This window comes from Lacerta agilis, chromosome 10 (assembly GCF_009819535.1).
Source record: "Lacerta agilis isolate rLacAgi1 chromosome 10, rLacAgi1.pri, whole genome shotgun sequence".
Taxonomy (NCBI): domain Eukaryota; kingdom Metazoa; phylum Chordata; class Lepidosauria; order Squamata; family Lacertidae; genus Lacerta; species Lacerta agilis.
This window is the reverse complement of record NC_046321.1, coordinates 54,375,757-54,397,475: the sequence shown is the minus strand read 5'-3', so window position 1 is coordinate 54,397,475 and position 21,719 is coordinate 54,375,757. Positions and strand designations below refer to the sequence as shown.

Sequence of the window (21,719 nt, the reverse complement as noted above, 5' to 3'; positions counted from 1 at the left end):
AGTCCTGTGCATTTTATAAAGTTCGTTCAAAAATGACATTGTAACTGTAACACAGAGTAGTGTTTTAACATCCATGAAACACTGTGATTTTTATCAGCAATTTTCAGATTTAATATATTCATTTTGATTTAAAGTTTGAAATCATTTTTTAAAACAAAACGTAGTTTTAAAGACTTTATTTAAAAAATTCCTTCCAGTAGCACCTTAGAGACCAACTAAGCTTGTTATTGGTATGAGCTTTCGTGTGCATGCACACTTCTTCAGATACCAAAGACTTCGTTTAGCATTTTTTTTAAAAGCCTTGATTAGAAATGTCTGTTTTATAGTCTGCACATGTGGCAACAGTAATTAAAATGCGTTCTGTAATATTTTACAACCCAAAGGTGCTTTACACAGCTATTTCTGTAGCACTGCAAAACATCTGCATTTTATAGCGATATTATGAAGTATTAGAATATTGTAGTATATTTATACTGCATCAAAACAGGGTTTGAGCATCACAGGTTGCAGTATAGTTAATTGAACAAAAATTTTAAACAAACCTACATTTTTCTTTCAGATATTTAAGTGACCCTCAAGTAATGACCAAAAATGTTGATTTAAAGCACCCTATAAATGCTGGCTTAGAATTAAATAAACAGCCCACATGTCATTAGGTGCAAGCAGAAAAAGTGGGTAGTTCACAATTATACAGAAATTTTATCGAGGGGGATTTTAAAAATGGTATTTCACCTTACTCAGATCAATGGGATATATCCAGCCGTAATAGCTCTGAAACTGTAGGTGAATCAGTTGGAGGGTGTTAACTGGGACTGCTGCCTCCTCTTTCTGTGCAGTCAGGAAAAATCAATAGGATCTCTACCATTTGGATTGTCTTAGGTCATATTTTCTTTTTCCACCATGAAGTGCCAAGCGCAGGCACCATTGAGGGTTTATTGATTTCTGCATGTACTGTAAATATACACACATTTAATCAGCGGGAGAAGCTCACAGTTTCTGAAGACAAATATGTACTACTTTACCGGTGTACTGTTTGTATGTGTTACCTAGCTCAAAAGAGAAAGAGAATGAAAAAAAAAAGGCCTGCCAGTATTCATAGCAGCAGCTTTTTCTTTTATGGAAGTCTTTGCGGAGAAACATCATAATTCTTACAAAGATACCAGGGAGTGGTGGTGGATATAATCATAATTCCGTCTTAATAGCGAACTTGGGTGGGTGAATGCCAGCTGGAATGGACCCAAACTGAGGTCAATAAGAAGAAGAAGAGTTTGGATTTGATACCCCGCTTTTCACTACCCGAAGGAGTCTCAAAGCGGCTAACATTCTCCTTTCCCTTCCTCCCCCACAACAAACACTCTGTGAGGCGAGTGGGCCTGAGAGACTTCAAAGAAGTGTGACTAGCCCAAGGTCACCCAGCAGCTGCATGTGGAGGAGCGGAGACACGAACCCGGTTCCCCAGATTACGAGTCTACCGCTCTTAACCACTACACCACACTGGCTCTCCAGTCTCCAGTAAGAGACAAGAGAGAGGTTGTATGATCAGGTGAACCCGGAGGTGTGCTGAACTAAAGATGTTTCTAGTGCTGATTTTTACATAGATAGATAGATAGATAGATAGATAGATAGATAGACACCCCCCCCCAAAGTGTCCCTATTTTCCAGGGACAGTCCCAGATTTAAGGTTGTTGTCGTCGTCGTTGTTCTCCTATTTTCATCGGTGAAATGTTGGAGGGTATGTATCAATGAGCGCTGAGCGTGCCCGGTGTCCTCACGGAGCCATGGAATATTGACTGTCAGCAGAAAAAGAAAAATGTTCCCCTGGGAGAGGCTGGAAGGTGAATTCCTTTTAGCTTATAGTATCCCAGAGCTTGAAGGCCTGGCTAGCTGGCTGGCATCCAGAAGGGCAGAACTCCAGTGTTGCAGATCTAACGGTAAACAGTGGCAGAAGAGGCTGTCCTGGCATTAGGATAGCCAGTGTGACTGAGCTCTTTCCACTCTTTCCAGCAAATGTTTGATTAGGAAATATAATGCCATAGGATTTCTTTGTTGTTGTTTTTTAAAGAATAGCTCCCATAGCTGTTACCGGTTTAGGGCGACCATTTATGCATCACCAAAAAAGAGAGAGCGCACATTTGCACAAAATTTGCAGGTGCTATTGCTATGCATTTAGACATAGATGCTATAACTGAAATGGAAATATGCACTGCTCCCAGGTGACCTGAGTGTGCTCAGACCACTGCTTGGCGCCTAGTGTTGGTGGGCAACATCAAGTGCCGCCACTCGAGTTCTGTATCTTTTCTTTTATATATATTTTTATTTATTAGCATTTCAAATGCAATTCAAAATTGTCACGTCTTCTATTACTTTCAAAGATATAAACATTAGTGGATTTCCCTTCTTCTCCTTCCATGGCTCCTTTTATCATCCACTCCCTCCTGAATCTTCTTAGTTTTCCAATCCTTTCTCTTTTGCTCTCCTTATCTCTTGTTCTTACTTACACTGCTGAAATTACTAACATCCTGCTAAGTTAATTGTCAGTTTATCATAGTTTTGGCATATATATAATCCAGTCCTCAAACCATTTTTCATCTTGATGTCTTAGTATACTGCTAATTCCACATATTCCAACATTTTATTTTATTTTTTAAAAAATAATTTTTATTGAATTTTACATATTCTTTTAAATGTCCAATAATTTTCATCTATTATACATATTTTTGACTTCCATCAACCCCTTCTCAAGATTTTCAAATTTCCTAATTTCTTCTTGTATTTCCAACTTCACTATTATTTTTTATCACAGTATTTAATTATTACCCTCCAAAATTATCTCTGTAATATTTCCTAAAATTAACGTTACAAAACTTCTTGTAAACCTGCTAGCGTAATTTGTTGTTTACAATTGTCTTTCAAATATTTTTCAAATTTAGTCCAATCCTTTAGGAATTCCTGGTCCCGTCGGTTTTGAATTCTTCCTGTCATCTTATCTAATTCTGCATAGTCCATTAACCACATATTCCAACATTTTAAGGTGCCACTCTTCTTTCGTTGGTACTGCATCTGTTCTCCATTTTTGTGCTAGTAGCATCCTTGCAGCTGTAGTCGCATACATGAATAGGTTCTTCTGATTTTTTGGGACTTCTGATATTATTATACCCAGGAGGAAAGCTGATTGGTTTGGGAGGGAATGTTCTTTTAAACATTTTTTTAAGTTCATTTTATATTACTTCCTAATAATCTTTAATTACACTGCAATGCCACCACATGTGGAGGAATGACCCTTCAACCAGTGGTGGAGGAAGGCTCCGCACTACCCGGGGCGGCAAAAGGAAACGCCCCGGGGGCGGGGCGTCGTGACATCACATTGTGACGTCACGGCGGAGTGCCGCCGCCGCTTCCGCAGCCCCCTTTTAAGCCGCAGAGCGAAAAGGCAGCTCGTGGGGCTGCCAAGCGTGATCGGTGGCTCCCCCATGAGCCGCCTTTTCACTCTGCGGCTCAAAAGGAGCCCGCAGAAGTGGCGGTCCGACGAAAGAGTGCGCCTGTGCGAAATGTCGCGCAGGCGCACTCCATTGTCGGGCCGTGCGCTGCCGCTCCCAGGGTGGCGGAGGGAGCAGCGGGGCATGGGGGTGACAAGTGGTGGCCCCTCCCGTCACTCCCCACGCACCGCCGGTCACCCTGGGAGCAGCAGCACTGCACGGACAGGGTGCTCGCTCAGCCGTGCGCTGTTGCTCCTGGGGTGACGGAGGGAGCGGCGGCGCGTGGGAGTGGTGGGAGGGGCCACCGCTTCTCACCCCACCCTCCCCTGTCACCTGGGGCGTACCACCCCCACCGCCCCCCCAGCGACGCCCCTGCCTTCAACCTCTTTAGACTTCCAACATTCCCAGTTCCGTATCTTTTTCATTGTTCCTTGTTCCAACAGAGGATGCATTCTTTTAAAGTGGAACACAGATATGACTACCCAATATTTGAGCTTGCCCTTTGACTCCTTCTGCGTTTCCTATCTTAACTGCCTTGGAGGTTCCCCCCCCCCTTAGTGTCGAGCGGTATTACAAGCGAAGGAGCTTGTGGTATATTACATGGGAAGGGTTTCAGGCGGGACAGCAGAATATAAGGCAAAAGGTAAAGGACCCCTGGACAGTTAAGTCCAGTCAAAGTTGACTATGGGGTTGCAGCGCTCATCTCGCTTGCAGGCCGAGGGAGCCGGCGTTTGTCCACAGACAGCTTTCCGAGTCATGTGGCCAGTCATCATGTGGTTTAGTCATCTAAACTGCTTCTGGTGCAACGGAACACCATGACGGAAACCAGAGTGCAAAGAAACGCCGTTTACCTTCCCGCCGCGCTTATCTTCCCTGATGTGCTTTCAAACTGCTAGGTTGGCAGGAGATGGGACAGAGCAACAGGAGCTCACTCCATCACGGGGATTCGAACCGCTGACCTTCTGATTGGCAAGAGGCTCCGTGGTTTAGACCACAGCGCCACCCGCGTCCCATCACAGCAGAAAATAATCTAGGCAAGAAGCCCAGGATACTTCTACGTATCCTGTGGTTCCAATAGCAGAGAGAGATGTGCAAAAGGAACCTCGTATATTGCGGCATGTGTTTAAACGAGTTAATGCCATATCTTGCTATTCCAGTTTGGACTAATTAGACCCATTTAAGATGGAAAGTGAACATTGAAATATCAGCTTAGTGTGGCGAGGCAGGAGCATTTCATCAGTTGAGTGTCTGCAGCAGTTTTATTCGCAGGCAAGGGATAAGTGATGGTTTCTTTAAAAGAAGATGAGACAAATTCATGGATGACACAGCTATCAATGGCTGCTAGCCATTGTGGTTGTGCTCTACTTTCACTCTTGGACACAGCAATGCTTCAGAATGCCCCTTGCTGGAAACGACAGGAAAAGAGAGTGCTCTTGTGTTCAAATCCTGCTTGCGGGTTTTCCTCAGTTACATATTGAACAGCAATTTGCAAATATATGCAGTTTTGCAAATTGCTGTTCAAATTGCTCGATATATATCAAGTTCTTTGTGACTATACGTATATACCTTGTTTGGATATTATTTTGAGTCATGATACCAATTGCATTGGGACATCCAGTACATATTATACTTTTGTTGTATACAGGGCTGTATTTGTTTTGATTAGATTCTGTCCTGTTTTCCTTCCTTGTTGGATACTGAGCTTGTGGGTTTTCCTTCAGGCATCCGGTTAGCCGCTGTGAAAACGGGATGCTGAATTTAGGTAGTCCATTGGCTTTATCCAGCAAGCTGTTCTTATGAGGAAGGAATAATCAACTTGGGACCCTGACTGAGCACTACTGATTGGACAGCAAAAGCCATCATTATGCTTTTGACACAATCGCACCTGGGCCATTTTACAGCAAGCACCGGGCTGAACAGCTCAAATCAATGGCAACAGAGGAGGCCTGCAGGATGGGCCTATAGTACAGATGTGTTGAACTCCAATCATCCTTGAATCATTGTTCCAGCTGGGACTGTTGGGAGTTGAAGTCCAACACATCTGGAGGGTCACAGGTTTTCCACCCCAGCTTCAAGGTGCTCCACCATTCTTGTATCCCACATTCTTCCCATTTTTTCTCCATGGGGGGAAAATAAGAAAATCCCCCATTCTAGGCAGCTAGCAGCATCCTAAATGCTTTTCTTCCCTAGTGAGGGGAAGCATATAAAGCTGTAAAATCATCTTAGAATCCTCTCCTAGGATGGCTGGCAGAGTCTTTTCCCCTACAGCAGAAGATGACTGATCTTCCAAGCACCCAAATACGATGGAAACGAACCAAGCGACTTTTAATATATAGAGGGAGTTAGATATTTAATTGCACTTAGTAAAGCTCTGTTTACTTACCCAAAGCCTCGTAGTAGTACAGAACCAGTGTATTTAGGGGGAAAGAGTTCAACAGCTGTTGGAGTGGCTCTGTGCCCAAGGAGATTTGACTCCACTCCTTTTGTTTATGAAAAGAAGGGGGGAACCATCTAAGTAGAGGAGGCTGCCTTTGAATATATTTCATATTGTCGCCTTCCACCTCTTGCGGAGCTGTGTTGATTGAAAATCTCACGTAACGTTAAGTGGGCGGTTGTCTGTCTGCCTCGCAAAGCTACGGCTCGGTGTGGCACAATATGGAAACTTTGCGGCGTTTGCTCAAGGGAGCTGCAGCACTGGAACACGACGGGGCACTGAAGATCAGGTGCAAGGATTGGCAGAGAGGGAATTCCACGCGCCACTTCTGCAAGTCCCATAGTGCAAGAAGCATCTATGTTAGCACATAATATTTAAAAGTAGAAATAACATTGCAGGTGTCTAGGTCTGTGTTCTCCCCACCCCCTGTGCAGCGTTTTGATTCCGTTCTACACCTACCATATGCATGGGAAGACACAAGGGACTGGCAGGTCGTAAACAATGCCATTTAAAACTGCATCAGTATGGTAAACAGATTGTTTTGCTTTAATTCTGGTTTCAACATAATCCTTTAAATAAGCAAGGATTTGTCCTGATTCCATTTCCACAATGAAGCTTCATTTCTACTGCCAATTTGTTCCCGGGTCAGGTTCAGTTCTGTGAATTTTGTTAATTCGCTAACGTCTTGGGCCCAAACTACCTTCAGCATCATCTGATCCTTTCTGCTCCACCTCTGATCCTCTGATGGGGCCATTTTAGTGGCTCCTTGCACTCCTACTAGGGACTGAGTCTTCAGTGTGGCAGTAGAGATTCGTCAGAAATCATCCATGCCTTTTTTAAAAAAGATGTCTCCTAAAAATGGCCTTATTCAGACATACCTTAGCAATGGAATTTTCTTCTTACCAACCAGTATTTATTGATGTTTTCACCCAAGTTTTAATTTGTGTTTTCGCTCTTGTTGTAATTTTATCACTCCCGTTGTGATGTTGTGCAAGTGTGATTTATAAAATATTTGAATGAATTGATGGGTGCAGTGGGGGGTCATTGTCAGGACCCACTTCCCTTGAAATGCCATGCCCTTGGTTTGGAGGGGGCTATATGTGGAGAAGGAGGTACTATTGTGAAATAATGGGTTGCAGCTCTGATCAAGCAACCCTTTGGGTCAGAGTACTCCAATGCATGCACAAGGGTATCTGCATGAGGCTTAGCTCTGACACAGAAGTATACAGAGTGGAGCTGCTCCTCCTAAGGAGCTTTGCCTTTGGCTGAATGTGTTTTTGTAAAAGGCATGCCCATTTGTTGGTAGGCTGCCAGTTGCCCGTTTTCATCCTAAAGCAAAGGGAGATAGCTGGGGAATGTTTTGAATGGGCTGCAAAACCAAAGCTCTCCATGCAACTCCCCTGAAAAGAGCTGTCAGCGTCGTTTTGGCTCCAAGGCGAAATCTCTCTCTCTCTTGCCCACACACCAATAGCTGCAGAGAGACTAAATCCCACTCCCAGCTAGCTATGCATCTGCTTCTGAAGCTATGGAGCATTGTTGTTGGTTGGAACCATAGTAACCCAAAGGGTGAAAGGGTCGAGATCCTTGGAAAGCACAGGTTCTTCATTTCTCCCAATCTAGTTTCACTTCCCTTCCATATGGAGGCCATCTGTCCTCCAAAATCCAGTTCAGACCATGTGAATTCGGCGTCGGTGGTTAAAAATGTTTTGCATCATAAAATCACAAGGCAGTTTTTAAACACCGCTCCCGGTCCTCCCTCCCCACGCATTTACACGCTCCAAATCAACCGTACTAACAAACCAAATGTAGGGTAATTGTATAAAATTAATTCTGACACAGGCACAGTTTTACAGATGTGACTTATCATGGCACACAAAAACGCAGTAGCGGGTGTTTTTGGTTTTGGTTTTTTTAGGCAATATTAATTTCAAGTGTATTGACTGGAGACCATCAAACTATAAATTAGCTGATCTAGGATAATTAAGGAGGTGACACACACCATAATGGAAGATTGTTGGCAGTTAATAGGCGGTTTCAATTATGAAGTTGAACTTTGCAGGGGAAGAGTAGGGGGCTTAATAGGCCATTAATTTTCAACCACATATGCATAATGGAGAGCATCCAAATCTCTCTCTGATCGCTTGCTCTTATACCTACAATTGCACATTTATATGGACAAAACAGAGGGTTTCTTGTTGGGGGGAGAAGCCTTCTATGTTCTCCCAAGCAGGTCTGTTTTCTTGTTTTTCTCCTTCGGCAAAAAATAAAAAAATAAAAAATGTTTTGGCTGACCTTTAAATATTGTCTTAGATATTACTTTGAAAATTCAGACCTTTCGAGGGGCGTTTTAGCCAATTATTTATGAAAATTCTATTTTATTGTAGAAAGGTGGTGATAGGTAGAGGAGCCTGAAATCATGCGAGAGAACCATAAACGATGTACCATGATAATGAAGCATGTTTATGCAAAGAGGTGTGTCTGTGTAATCTGTCATTACTTGAGCCGTTCGCCATTCTTCAAATGAACCAGTTGCTCAATAGATGTGATGATTTGAAGTGCTATCTATTTATATATGTATATAGTTGCTTTGAAAACTAACATGTTCCCCCCCCCTATAGAATTTGGGTAGCCCTTTTGCCATCACTCTCTGCAGTGCCGTCATTTAATATAATACTGCAAATGATGGAGACATTGTGGCTAAAATCCTAGGAGTTTTTTTTCATCTCCCTGGCTGTCCCTTCATAGGCTTGGTGTCGCAAACGGACAGAGCTTCTTCATCTTCTTCTTTTACCTGCATTTGATTAAACTAAGTTCTCTATTATCCATGCGATTGCAAACATTCTCCTCTGAATCCCTGAGCATCTTGTTAATTCGGCCGATACTGCATTTTCACCCATTGCTAGACAATGTTGCAGCATCTAAAATAGCAAAGTCTCTTATTTAGCGGCGTGCGGCTCTACACCTCGGCTCCTGCCATCTTAATAAAGCAGGTCTTTTTTCCACTGAATGTGCGGTTTTTCCATTATCTAGGACTGTAACCAAGACCGCGAAAGAGGATCCACCGGGATCTTTGCGGCACTTATTCCTAATCGTGTAATATTATTTCATGGTTTGTGCCGTCTGCTGTCCCAGCCCTATTCATTTTGGCCCTGGCAGGATTGTGCCCTTAATTGGAGGGAAATGCAGCTCTGCTTCTCCAGAGGCAAAAGGTACCATATTCTCCTCCCCATCATCACCACACGGCTTCCTCTTCATCAGTGACCGGTCGCCAGAAGAGCCAAGCCAAAGAAAACCCCTATGTGGCCTGGCGATTCAAAAGTAGGAATATCAGGACTCCGAGGTCTACGGCTTTGTGTATTAGTACATATTGAGTCTTCGTTCCAGGTAGCAAACAGCTGCATCTTTCTTTCTTTTAATCTTTTTTCTTTAAAAAAAATCTGCAGTGTGTTCCACCCCCCCCCCCAAGTGTTCGATTTAGTAGTCTCAGAACGTTATAGATTAGTAGTTGAGCGAGGTAGGGATTGTGAATATTGAATATATTTGTTTTGTATTTCCAATGGCCGGCCGAATAATGAAATTCCTTAACTACTTCTCTTTAACTTGGCTGAAGAAAGCTCGGTATGTTGCTAAATCTCTTTTCACCGGCACTGCCGAGAAACAACTTTAATCCTTGTTAGAAAATTGCCAAGTCTGCGGCTGACAAAGAGCTCATGCTTGTTCCATTGTTAGCGCTCCCGGGCCCCGAGAGTGGAGCCCTTTACAGCTGCATGGATCCAGCCTGGCTCAGCTGTACTATTTAAGAGAGGAGGGTTTGTCAATTTCTATTGACAATGGAGAGAGTTTTTTCAGCGCCTGTAGCAGTGCTGGACGCAGTTGGAGATCAACGCCAGCCATTCAGGCTGCACCCTCTTTCATTGCTTTGGTTTGTTAATTCAAGACTAAAGGTCCACTGAGGGGGTTTAGGGTGTTTAAGAAAGCTGATGAACTGAAAGCGTTTACGGCCCTGGCGTGGCAATTTCCATAGTCGGTGGCAACTATTGGCACGGAGTGAGCTGTGTCCTTGTTGACCCTCTGGTTATTAAAAATGCACAAGTGCTGCGTTTCTCAATATTTCAACACTCTCTCATTGTCAATACCACCTTCTGAGCCCTTCAGCTTCTTACTTGCTCTAAAGATCTTCTTAGATTGGGTTTGAAAACTTCACCTTAAACACTAGATTAGACTGATGTTCTGTTTTCCGTGCTCCTGTTGATTTGTTGAACCTACCTAGGGCTGGAAAGCAAGTAGCAGCTTGATGGGAAGACGGGTCGCTAATATGATTTACCAGTCTACAGTCATGCACAATAAGTGTGAATAAATACAAGGGTCTTGCAGAGTCAACCCTAGCCTTTCCTTTTTTTTCTCCCCTCTTTTTTTTAAACTTCAAAAGAGATATTTCAAGGGAAAATGAAGTGAGTAATACATGCCCTTACAGGAGCTGTCTGAACTATGTATGGGGAGGGGGGGGAAAGGAGGGAGAGAACAAATTTTCTTTTAAAATGGTTGGCTGCTGTCATGCACTGGTGTGAAAAATATATATATAATATACACTTTTCTGTTTTATTCCTGTGTAGGCAACAGCGCAGCAACAACAAAAAAGCAATAATGCCACAGAATTGACATCAGGGCACAATGTAATGCCTTTTTTTCAATTTTCCCTCCTCCAAGCTCAGGGGAATGTGATTATTTGGGGTGTCGTCGAAAAGTATTGTTGTTTTTACTGTAGGGACTTTGGAGTCTAGCAGGCATCATTCATTGATACTAAAAAAAAATAATAATGAAAATTGTTTGTCTTAAAAACACAAAAAGCTTACATATTGCCAGTGAACATTGTTGAGACAAATGAAGGTATAGCTTTGCTGTGCTCAAAATGCAGAGGGAGTCTGGCTTCCTTAGCTTTCGCCTTCTTAGCCGTTGTATTTAGGCGGCTTTGGAAGGGAATGGTTTGGCTAAGATTGGTTGGAGTCAGAGGGGGAGCTTACAAATTTTGTTAAGGGCCCTTCTGCTCCGACCTCGCTCCCATATAATTTGAGCACTGGCTGTCCTTGTGAAAAACATTACCTGTGGGTTGTCATTTAATTTACTATGTTTTTGAATTGAACATGAGAAAAGCCCTGCTGGTTCGGACCAAAGGCCTGTCTACTCCTGTTCTCACAGTAGCCTACCGGATAGAATAACTGTAGAGTTGGAAGGGACCCCTTGAGTCATCTAGTCCAACCCCCCGCAATGCAGGAATCTCAGATGAAGCATCCGAGGAAGGAGAGTCCACAACCTCCTGTGGGAGACTGTTCCACTGCCAAACAGCTTGTACTGTCCGAAGGTTTTTCCTGATGTTGAGTCGGAATCTCCTTTCTGGTAACTCGAAGCCATTGGTTCGAGTCCTACCCTCCAGAGCAGGAGGAAAATAAAGCTTGATCCCTGTTACATGGGACAGCCGTTGAGATATTTGAAGGTGGCTATCATATCTCTTCTCAGTCTCCTCTTTTCCAAGCTATACGTCCCCAGCTCCTTCAACCGCTCCTCATAAGGCTTGGCTTCTAGACCCCTGATCATCCTAGTCGCCCTCCTCGGCACACCTTTCAACTTGTCAACATCCTTTCTGAATTGTGTTGCCTGTGGGAAGCAGCCAGGACTTTCCCTACTCATGATTGGAGGCAACTGGCATTCAGAGGCATACTGCCTGCAATACTTGAGGTAGTGAGCAGCCGCCATGGTTAGCAGCCACGGTGAACCTTATTCTTCATTGTGCTGTTCTGTCTTACACTGGGTTGGATCCCAAGATTTTGTTCCATCAACAGAAGGACCCCTCCTGTAAGCAAACGAAAGCTTGGAATCCAACCACATCTTTCCAAGCGCTGTTTTGAGCTCGTGAGAGATTGGGTTAAGATCAAGCATGATTGGGACTTTAGTGGTGATGTGATTTCGTTTGGGAGACTTCCCAGGTGTGTGTTCTGGGTGCTGTAAGAAGCATCAGGCAAGTGATGACATGGGTTTTTTTTTTTATAACCTGCATTTATTCCCGAAAACCTTATGAACATCCAAGCATCCTTTGCTGTAGCTAGGGCAAATCCAACCTGCAAAATATTCCAGTCAAAAATCCTGTGGTCCTTTTGACTTCCAAATAGAAATGCATTTGGCGCTGCACAAAGCTCGTTTTCTATTAGCGAGGTCTTGACAAAATACGGAAGACAGCAGAAGTATGACTTAAATAGAAATGGATATTGTAAAATGGATGTTAGAAATCATGCTCGCGATTAACGCTTCTCGGGGCTTTCCGCCCCACTCTACCTTGCTACTTGCAACTAAATACAAAGAAGGGTGATGCTAAATGTAAAATTCCGGACCCAGCGCTGTTTACCAGCTTATCCTGCCCAGTGCTAAACAGTGATTTTAGCATTTAAAGGTTCAAGGGAAGGGGCAACAGCCAGCACAGGGCCCTGTTTGATGTATGTTCACGGGGCACATGGCATTTGTGTGTTTAGGGGAGTGACTTCGGCCAAGGTTCTTTTCTCTATTAGCCTCCCGCAACCCCATTAATTTCCTTTTCAGGGAACGACAAATCACAACACTTCCTTCGACAAGCTGCAGCTTGCTCATTTGTGCAAAGTGGCACCACTTCTGCTCCCGACTTAATTGTTTGATGCCCAGTCTCCTTTGCATAGCTAATCGACGGCCCGCACCGTGGGCTTTCTTCCTTTTTCTCGTCGAGGGTGCCGGTCTTCCCACGGAAATGGGCAGCACTGGATCGTGTCGCACACCTCCGAGGTTAATTCTTCCCAAGGTCTGTTTGATAAGAGAACAGATTGGGTCTATCATATTGCACGTAACAATGAATAGATACAAAAGAACAAATAGGGGTTGAGAGAGTGATCAGGTGAGCGAATTTATTGTCGCAGTGAATTCACTCAGATGCCATCTGTTAAGCTACATGACACTCATCCCAATGTGGCTGACAGCATTTATTTGAATGCCACCTGTTATCCATGGATTTAAAAACAATTCCTAATCAATAATATTTTAAAAAATATTATATATAGTGAATAAGACTCGTAAAAGCAAATTCTACGAGGCAAGCCTCTTTTAATGTTTGCTTACTTCCAATAGATAATAAGCGAAAAGGAAACTCCTAATTTGCATATATTTGCATGCCTGTTCACAGCCTTTGCAGGTGCTAAACAACAAACGGTGGCTAGGTATTGTATTCAGCAATATCCTTATTCTGAAACAGTAACACTATGATGCCTCAGAATTTGTATTTCAGAATTTTTAAATCATGGCTAACAATCCACGCCATAGGACTTTGACCAAAGAATCCCAGTAAATGTAATTTATTAAGGATACTGGGAAGCATAGCTCTGTGCAGGGGAGACTTGCACACAGCTTCATTTAAATGCAAAGCCAGTCACAAGTCCTGCTGGGGGTTCTCTCCACTCAGGAACGCCGGTCACGAGCTCCCAAGCGGAGCAGGTCCCTGCCGAAAGCAGGGCTTGCCACCAATGCAGAATTTAAATGCAAGGCCCACTGCAAGCCTGGCTAGGATCAGGTCTACTTTGGAACCCACCAGCTGCATCCAGTTCCCCCAACGCTGTTCTAGAAGTGCTGCTTTGGGACTCGGTTCTGAGGAATTCCCCCAGCACAAACCATAATCAAAACATGTCGCCATTGGTGCAGCTCCCCATTTAGCTGGGCTTTGAGCAGAAAGCATGCTGGCTGGTTGCGGATGTTATCATTAGCTCAGTGGTATCTGGGAGTGTACTGTTAGAGATTTCAGAGTTGCCTACGTGCAGAAATTCAGCTGTCTATCTTCAAGCAATTACTAGTTGGCAGAAAGCCCAGATCTGCTCTCTCTCAGACCCTTAGCAACGACCTGTGATTGGTCAATGAGTTCCTAAAGACTGAGCTCTGTGTGAGAGCTTGTGTGGTTAGTGTGTGGTGCAGGTGTTGGTGTGGAGAAAGTGGTCAGTGTAGAGAGAGACAGACAGAGAGGAAAAGATTTTATGTTTTGTTTCTTTTATTTTGTAAAGTCTGTACATAGTAACTTATGGATACTAGTTGCTTCAATAAATACTGTATATAGTTATCCAGTGAGTTGCCGAGTTCCTGCGTTGTGCTGTCCAGTTAATTACACAACAGCCAGAAGCTTCCAGAAAAGTCTGCGTCTAACTCTGCGGTGTCCAGGAATACGTTATACTCCTGACACTAAAACTTAAGATGTACTTGCCGTCGTTTCAATCTTTCCTTTATTGCCAGGGCTTGCCCAACCAGAGAGGCAAAACAGGCCCCCCCCTTGGGGTGCCGAAATTCCAGGGGTGCCTGCTTAGGCGGCATGAAAGTGCCTCTGCCTGTGCTTTTGGAGGATGTGCACGGATGAAGTTTAGCAGCTCCTCGGCTGAGTAATATCTTCTGCCTCCCAAGAGACACAATGGAAGATCCTTCTGATCTCCGCTGCCCAGAGAGGGAATAGACGAAGGGGTTTTTTTAAGGGCAGGAAGTAAAGAACTGCCAGGCATTAAAAACCAGAGGAAGAACAGGGCTGTCTTAAGCTTATCTGGCGCCGTGGTGCAAGGATCCCTCCGGCGCCCCACCCCACCCCCATTTCCCTCCGGGCGGGCAGCAGCTGGATGGCAGCTCCTCCAGCGGGACAGAGGCTCCGGGCGCGGCACAGTGCTGCCGGCAGGGTGGGATGGGCAGCTCCTCTAGCAGGGAGGAGGCTCCGGGCGCAGTGTGGCATGGCAGAGGCGGACGAGGGCAACGAGCTGATGCCGGGAGGCACTGCGCCCAGCCTCCGCCTCTTCCCTGGCATCCTCCAGAACGTGGTGCCGTGGTTCCCCGTGCCACTAGCCTCTATAGCTAAGATGCCTCTGAGGAAGACGATTATCTGGTTAACTGTTCATTACTTAATATGCTGTTATTTCACTGCTCAGCCTAACATGCACATAATAAGCTGCAAGATGGGAGCGGCATTATTGTTGTTGTTGATGATGATGATGATGATGTTGTTGTTTAGCCAGGGCACCTTTGTTCAGCCCTAATTTCTGCTTGCTGCGTGTACTAAACTGTATTCATATAGTCTCCACTCCCTGAAGCTTTGTGTTCCCCGTTTCTTGTGTGTGTGTGTGTGTGTGTGTGTGTGTGTACACATACACAAATATGTACATACCCTCTCCTATTGTAAAGGAAGAGGAAATTATGTTAGGAAAAGATTTAAAGCTGCTTCTTTCTTTTTTTAAGAAAGCCCTGAAGTGCTAATTCTCTCCAAATGCAATTTCGCTCCTAAAATGAAACCACCACTCTGTTTTTCATACTTTGACCACAGGGTTCTGTTTAGTAATTGATACTGAGAAAGACAGAAGCTACAGAGGTGGTTTGTTTTTCTATTTTGCCTTGGCGACTGGTTAAATATCAATGCTACTTATTTTAGCTAAAGCCTTCCTAACATCTTCGATTAAGAACATTGAATATACCTAGCAAGCAATCAGGTAGCGCCTTGGCCAACTCTGAAATGCCTTCGCCTTTCCTTAGGTCAGTATTTACCTGTGTGTTGACCTCATGGATGGGAACCTATGGCCCGCCAGATGTTTCTGGGCCACAGCTCCCTTTATCCCTGAGCACCCATTGTGGCTCATGGGAGTCAGGGTGCTGCAAATGGTCTCTATTTTTGAGCGAGGTTCAGTCACATCCCAGGCTGTGGAATTAGCTGGTTTGGAGCTCTTGCAAAAAAACAACAACAACAACAACCTATTTTCCTAAAAGCCCAGACTTCCCAATAAGGGATGTGATTAGTGTGGTAGAAGTGCTGGAGGCGGGGGATGAAAATCACATCTGGCAACCAATGCACCGCTTTGGTTTCAGGTAGTACATGGGTGTAAAGGTAAAGGACCCCAGACAGTTAAGTCCAGTCGTGAACGACTCTGGAATTGCGGGGCTCATCTCACTTTACTGGCCAAGGGAGCCAGCGTACAGCTTCCGGGTCATGTGGCCAGCATGACTAAGCCGCTTCTGGCGAAACTAGAGCAGCGCACGGAAACGCCGTTTACCTTCCCGCCAGAGCGGTACCTATTTATCTACTTGCACTTTTGACGTGCTTTCGAACTGCTAGGTTGGCAGGAGCAGGGACCGAGCAACGGGAGCTCACCCCGTCACGGGGATTTGAACCGCTGACCTTCCGATCGGCAAGCCCTAGGCTCTGGTTTAACCCACAGCGTCACATAAGCACAAATTCATGGCTCAGAATCATAGAACTTCTAACCCCCTGCAATGCAGGAATATGCAGCTGCCCCATATGGGGATCAAACCTGCAACCTTTGTGTTATACATTATCAGTTCCCTCATCCCAATTTTAGCGTTTGCCTGCCTCCCCCCCCCCCCCCTCTATTTCATTACACCCTTGGTAAGAGAGTGAGAACTGCAAAAACGGCAGGAATTGTGTTTCATCGTCGGATGCCCTCTTCTTCCATTAGACTTCATTTCCCTTTTTGCTAAGTGAAACTTGCAGAGCTGTGCAATTTTTTCCCTTCGTCTCCGTAAATAATAATCTTCCCCCTACTGTTTTAGCAATCAGTTATTTCATGCAAGCGGGCGCACGGAACACTCCTTTTTGCCTACCGATTGCGATGTGCGAAACACCCTTTCACATGAATATGGCCCAGGCTCAACGGCACCGAGGAGTTTTTGCTAATGCTAATTCGCGTGAAGACCAATTCAGGTCAAGTTTGCCAATTTCCTAGCAACGACACTTGCCGTTTCACTGACCGGGATTAAGGCCTCGTTGACTTCCAGAGCTGATTTGCAGCCCGTTTGAAGAGTCCAATTTGCCTCTCGTCGCCAGATCTGCTAAATGAATAATGGCAGACATGACATATCTATATACTGTATATATATATATATTTACTGCCTCTTCCTTTTTCTTAACAGCAATGGTACAGTAACTCTATGAAAATCATATGCGTGTGGCTGGCTGATAGATTAGAACTGCAGCTTCATATCTATCAGCTGAAGACTCTCATCAAGATAGTGAAGGTAAATATATTAGAATTTGATTGCACCGCAGCATTGAAAAGAGAAGCAAACAACGAATTCTTCTGGCCTTTTTTTAAAAAAAAGCAATTTTATTGGTTTTTAAACTAATACAATAACCATTGAATACTTATCTAGCAGCACATCCAAGTGTTTGTCTCTAGACATAAACTTACACATTCAAACATATTACTTAATGTAACCCCTCCAACTGAGAATATTGAGTAATTGATATAAGGAGGTCTTGATTTTGGTCGTTAACGTAGTTAAAGAACGGGGTCCACATTTCTTGGAAGGTGTCTCTCTTCATTATGCCTTTAATTGCCCTCCTGTGTCTGGTGAGACTCTCAGACATTGCTGTATCCCAGGTATTATGCATCAATATAGCAATTTCCCCAAAGCTTTGAAGCACTTTAGTACATTCGTAAGTTCAACTGCTGTAAGGTAGATATTCCACTTTTAAAAAATGGGAGGGCAGCCCAATGAGTTCATGGCTGAGATGAGATTACATCCCCCGTTCCAAACCTGTTACCCTTCAGCTGTTTGGGGACTAGAGCTCCCATCAGCTTAGCTTGGCTGGCGCTGATGGGATTTCTAGTCCAAAACAGCTAGAGATTGGGAATGTTGAATTAGTCCTTATGGTCTTAGTCTCGGTGATTCATGATCCGCACCGAACCGGCTACAGCACTTGCTTGAAAGGGCCTGAAGCAAAGCAATGCACTAGTAACCCATCTTATTTGCAGTGAAAAGGTGTCTTTTAGAATTACCTGGGACCGGCAGAAAGAATAATTTGTTTAGTAGCTGAATCTGTGCTTGGCAATGGAAGTCACTCCAGCAAATCTAGAGTGTTGTATATAAGCCAAATTGTACAAGCAGCTAGCGTCTAATAAACATGTCCCCGGAGGCCAAAACACTGCGGAACAGAAACCCAAAAGGCCACTTAATGAGTGATTGGTGAGGTGATTTAGTGGTTTTGGAGGCCTATCTGAATCTGTTCAGCTACTTATCAGGTGCAAAAATGGAAGGCTGCACAAATGGAGATTGACTGGTGGGAACATTTCCCCTGCCGGCAAATTGGATCCTACAGCTCCCGAGGTGATTTCAGTGGCCAAGCACCACTGAGTGGAATTTGTGTGAGTGCATACACGTAGCAGAGGGGAGTTAAATTGCATTTGCAGCTCCTACAATTATTTTTATAACACTCTTTTTTTATTAATTCGGATCACTAGTTTTGCATGAGTAAAAAAAATTCTACAGAAGTCGTTTAAAAGAGATGAATTGATCAAGCCTTCAGCATGATCAACGGAAGAGTTTGCACATAGAACTGAAGTCTTATTTTCCAGTTCAGAAGCACTTTACGGGTTAAACATGATAGTGTTTCTGGCATTCCTGCCACAGGCACGGGCCACGATTCGGCACACTTGCTCAGTTGTTAGCAGTGGATCTCAATCTGGAGGCGTATTTTGGTATTCAGATGGTTGTTTAATGCAGTTGATCATGAAAAATATTGTCCTCGGTTCAGAATAATCAGCTAGTCGTGCATCTAAATGACATGCAAACCATCCAAGACGTGTTTCACTTTGGAAATGTAAAGCAAATAATAAGTACCATCTTGTTTTTAAGCGCCTCTTTTAACATTCTTGTGATTTAAGGTGAACAGAGCACGGGTCTTTTTGTACTCAGGGTAGTTCTCTCCCAACTCCGCAGATCAAAGCAAAAAGAGCCTTTAGAACAGTCCTGATTCCCAGTGGCTGTCAGCCCAACACCTTTGTAAGCCTGTGTGTTTTTGCTGCATGTAACAATGAAACGCAGCCTACACTGCGGCATTCAGGATGAATCGACCGGTGTCTTTCATTAGCCCAGATTCTGCTGGTGGAACCATTGCTCGGGCAATTGTGCCGTACCTGAGCTATACTGTTACGCCAGAGTCATGTATTAAATTAAATATTTGTACTTAAGGCAAGCGATTCCCAGAGCTGTTGCTCTTCCTGATAACCTCCAGGAGAAAGCATCCCCAAGCCACACAGGCTATTGGAGAGTTGCTCATTAAGTTCAAGAACCAGCTCATTCAAGACACAGCAATTACTTGATGAGAATTTGATACGTTTCTTTGGAAAGCATGTGAAAGAATGCTACTTTTTTTTTTTTGAAAGAGTGCCGTTTTCTTCCCCGTTTCTGTGTAATGCAGCTCTCTCTCTTACACACACACACACACACACACACACACTATGAAAGGTACCGGAAAATAACTCTCTGTTGGGAGATGTTACACTGAGAACTACTTTCAGGCTTTTTAGCACCATAAACAAAATGTTTAAATAGCGCTCCCTTCCCCACAGCAATACACTCTGGGGCTCGGGGGTTGGGATCCCGTTCTCGTGTGTTGTGTTGAAGGAGGAAGTATAGCTTAGAGTTAAGAGCATGGGATTTCCATCCAGAACATTCCAGCTCCAATCCTTGACATATCTATTTGGGACTACAATTCCCATCATTCCTGACTACCGGTCCTGCTAGCTAGGGATGGTGGGAGTTGTAGTCGGAAAACAGCTGGAGACCCAAGTTTGGGAAACACTGAGGTAAAGCATCTCAAATACAGGGCTGGCACAGACGTCATCCCAGAGCAGCTGTTGCCCTCCAGATGTTCTGGGCTACAACTCCCAGAAAAATCATGTTGCCTGGCAGAGAGACTGATGGGAGTCGTAGTCCAGAATATCTGGAGGGCACCAGTTCAGTGAACACTGTTCTGAAGACTCACTGTCAGCCCTGGTAGACTGTTGTGATCAAAACAGTCCCATGGTCTGCTTTTTACCTACTATTCCCTTTCTTTTGCCAATTGATTCTTTTTGATTTTCCAAATTGTTCTGGATTTGTTAAAAAAAACTGAGCAAATTTAATACGACCTTTTCAACAACAAAAAGACTTCCCACCCCCTTCATAGATGTGTCCATAATTAACCCTTATTGCTGCTTATATTTCATAGTTCTAATTCACATTCCATTTTTTCCCCTTTTATCCATCAGTGATCCATTTGTTAATTCCTGCTCATGCATTGGTTAACGTTTCCAATATTGTCAAGTGAGGATTACGCATCCATTTATCAAGCCACGTTAATTCGCCAATCTATTCCACACACCTTGTCCCCCCCCCAACCCTTCGTCACGGTCAGGCCTTCATTCCGTCTGCCCCCTCCAACGAGACTGACGTTTTTAGGGAACTACAAAGGGAAAGAACTGACCCTTTGCTGAAAATATTCTCTTGTTGCTACAGAAGACCTATCGAGACTTCAGGCTGCAGGGCGTGCTGGAAGGAACCCTGAACAGCAAAACGTACGACACCGTCCACAGCCGTCTGACAGTAGAGGAAGCCACGGTCTCTGTGTCTGATGGGAGCGGACTTCAAGGCATCACGATGAAGGACAGCGACGAAGAAGACAACTGACCACCTGCTTCCCCTCATGAGTGTTTGTTCCGTAACTTGTCCTCACAGTTCGCGTTTATGGTTTTGCCTTAATGCCCCGAGGCTATGGTATAAAATTCACCCCACTTGTAAGGGAGGAAAGGTGGGCTAGAAATGGGGAAATCGGGTGGTATCAGGGCAGGGGTGTTCAGTGCTGAGGACATTCTGAAGACAATGGCCGGGGTGGGGTGGGGGTTGCCTATTTTTCTATGTAGCTTTGCTTTGCACTTTTGAGAATGCCAGCATGGAGTGTGGGCTCCATCCCTTTCTGTTTGTCACGTTGCCGTCTCTCTTCCTGTAACCGGACGGGAGAGCAGACATTTGTACATTATGGCAATACTACAGGTAGTCATCATTGGAAACTGTTCAGAGCAGGCATTTCATTTGCAACAACTGCAGCCCGAAAATGTATTTCCCATGGTTTGTTGCTGTTGTGTTTTGTTTCTGTTGTCGGTCTCTTGCTTCTTCTTCATTATTAGGAGACGTGCATTTAAAAGAAAAACTTGGTCCCTAGTCCTTTGATTTTGCTTTGTATAAAAGGCAAGAGGATTTCCGAGGACTGCCAGGGGGAGCAAACACACACACACACACACCACTACAAGTGTTGCATCTTCTCTCTTGCAAATTTAAAAACTTTCTCATCTCGTTGATTGTCAAGAAACTTGCCTTCAGTATTTCTATGTCTCTGTGAAAACTTGCAGGCAATAAGAACCCCCCCCCTTTTCCCTCCTGTCATGACCACTTCTGTATCTAAGCCCACGTTTGTACAAAATTCCAAAATTAAAATATGTTTGCAATATTTGAAATCCTTTGACCTCCAGCGTGTGATTTGTTTTGCGGGCAGGAGAGGGCAGTTACAAAAATAAGGTGCAATTGTTTCCTGGAGCACTGCAACATTTGATAAGGGTTTTTTTATATATGAAGAATTACCTGGGTGGTCTAGCCTATAGTTTTTTATTTATTTAAGAAATTACTTGCATCTCTTATAAACACAAAATTGAAAGCGTTAGATAAGCAGACTATATGGATTGCATTCTCCGGTTATGTCTTTTCAAAAAGGCAATCTGCTTTTGTATACCTTCCTATAAAATGCATACATCTCTGCCTATTGATGACAGCTTGAATGGTTCCAAAGTAATCTGGAAGAGCACTGAGCGAAGAAGTTGGGGGCGGGCCTTACTTGTGTTCCTAGTGACCTTAAATGCCTGGCCTTAATTTAGCACTGAAGTGCTTCACTTCAATGAATTCCTTAAACAATTCAGAATCACTGTGGCTTATGCGACGGTTCTTTGCAAAGA

At 44.1% G+C, this 21,719-nt stretch overlaps 1 protein-coding gene across 19 annotated transcripts in view; it reads left to right on the top strand.

Annotated features, from left to right (window-relative positions):
• Positions 1-21,227, top strand: part of CADPS2 (calcium dependent secretion activator 2) — a 323,931-nt gene extending 302,704 nt beyond the window's left edge. For all 19 annotated transcript variants that reach the window (XM_033161515.1, XM_033161513.1, XM_033161504.1 and 16 more), the window contains 2 exons: positions 16,864-16,968; positions 20,233-21,227. In XM_033161515.1, coding sequence (XP_033017406.1) covers positions 16,864-16,968; positions 20,233-20,403 — 276 coding nt within the window. In that variant the 3' untranslated portion in view covers positions 20,404-21,227. The remainder of the gene's footprint in view (positions 1-16,863; positions 16,969-20,232) is intronic.
• Positions 21,228-21,719: the final 492 nt, after the last annotated feature.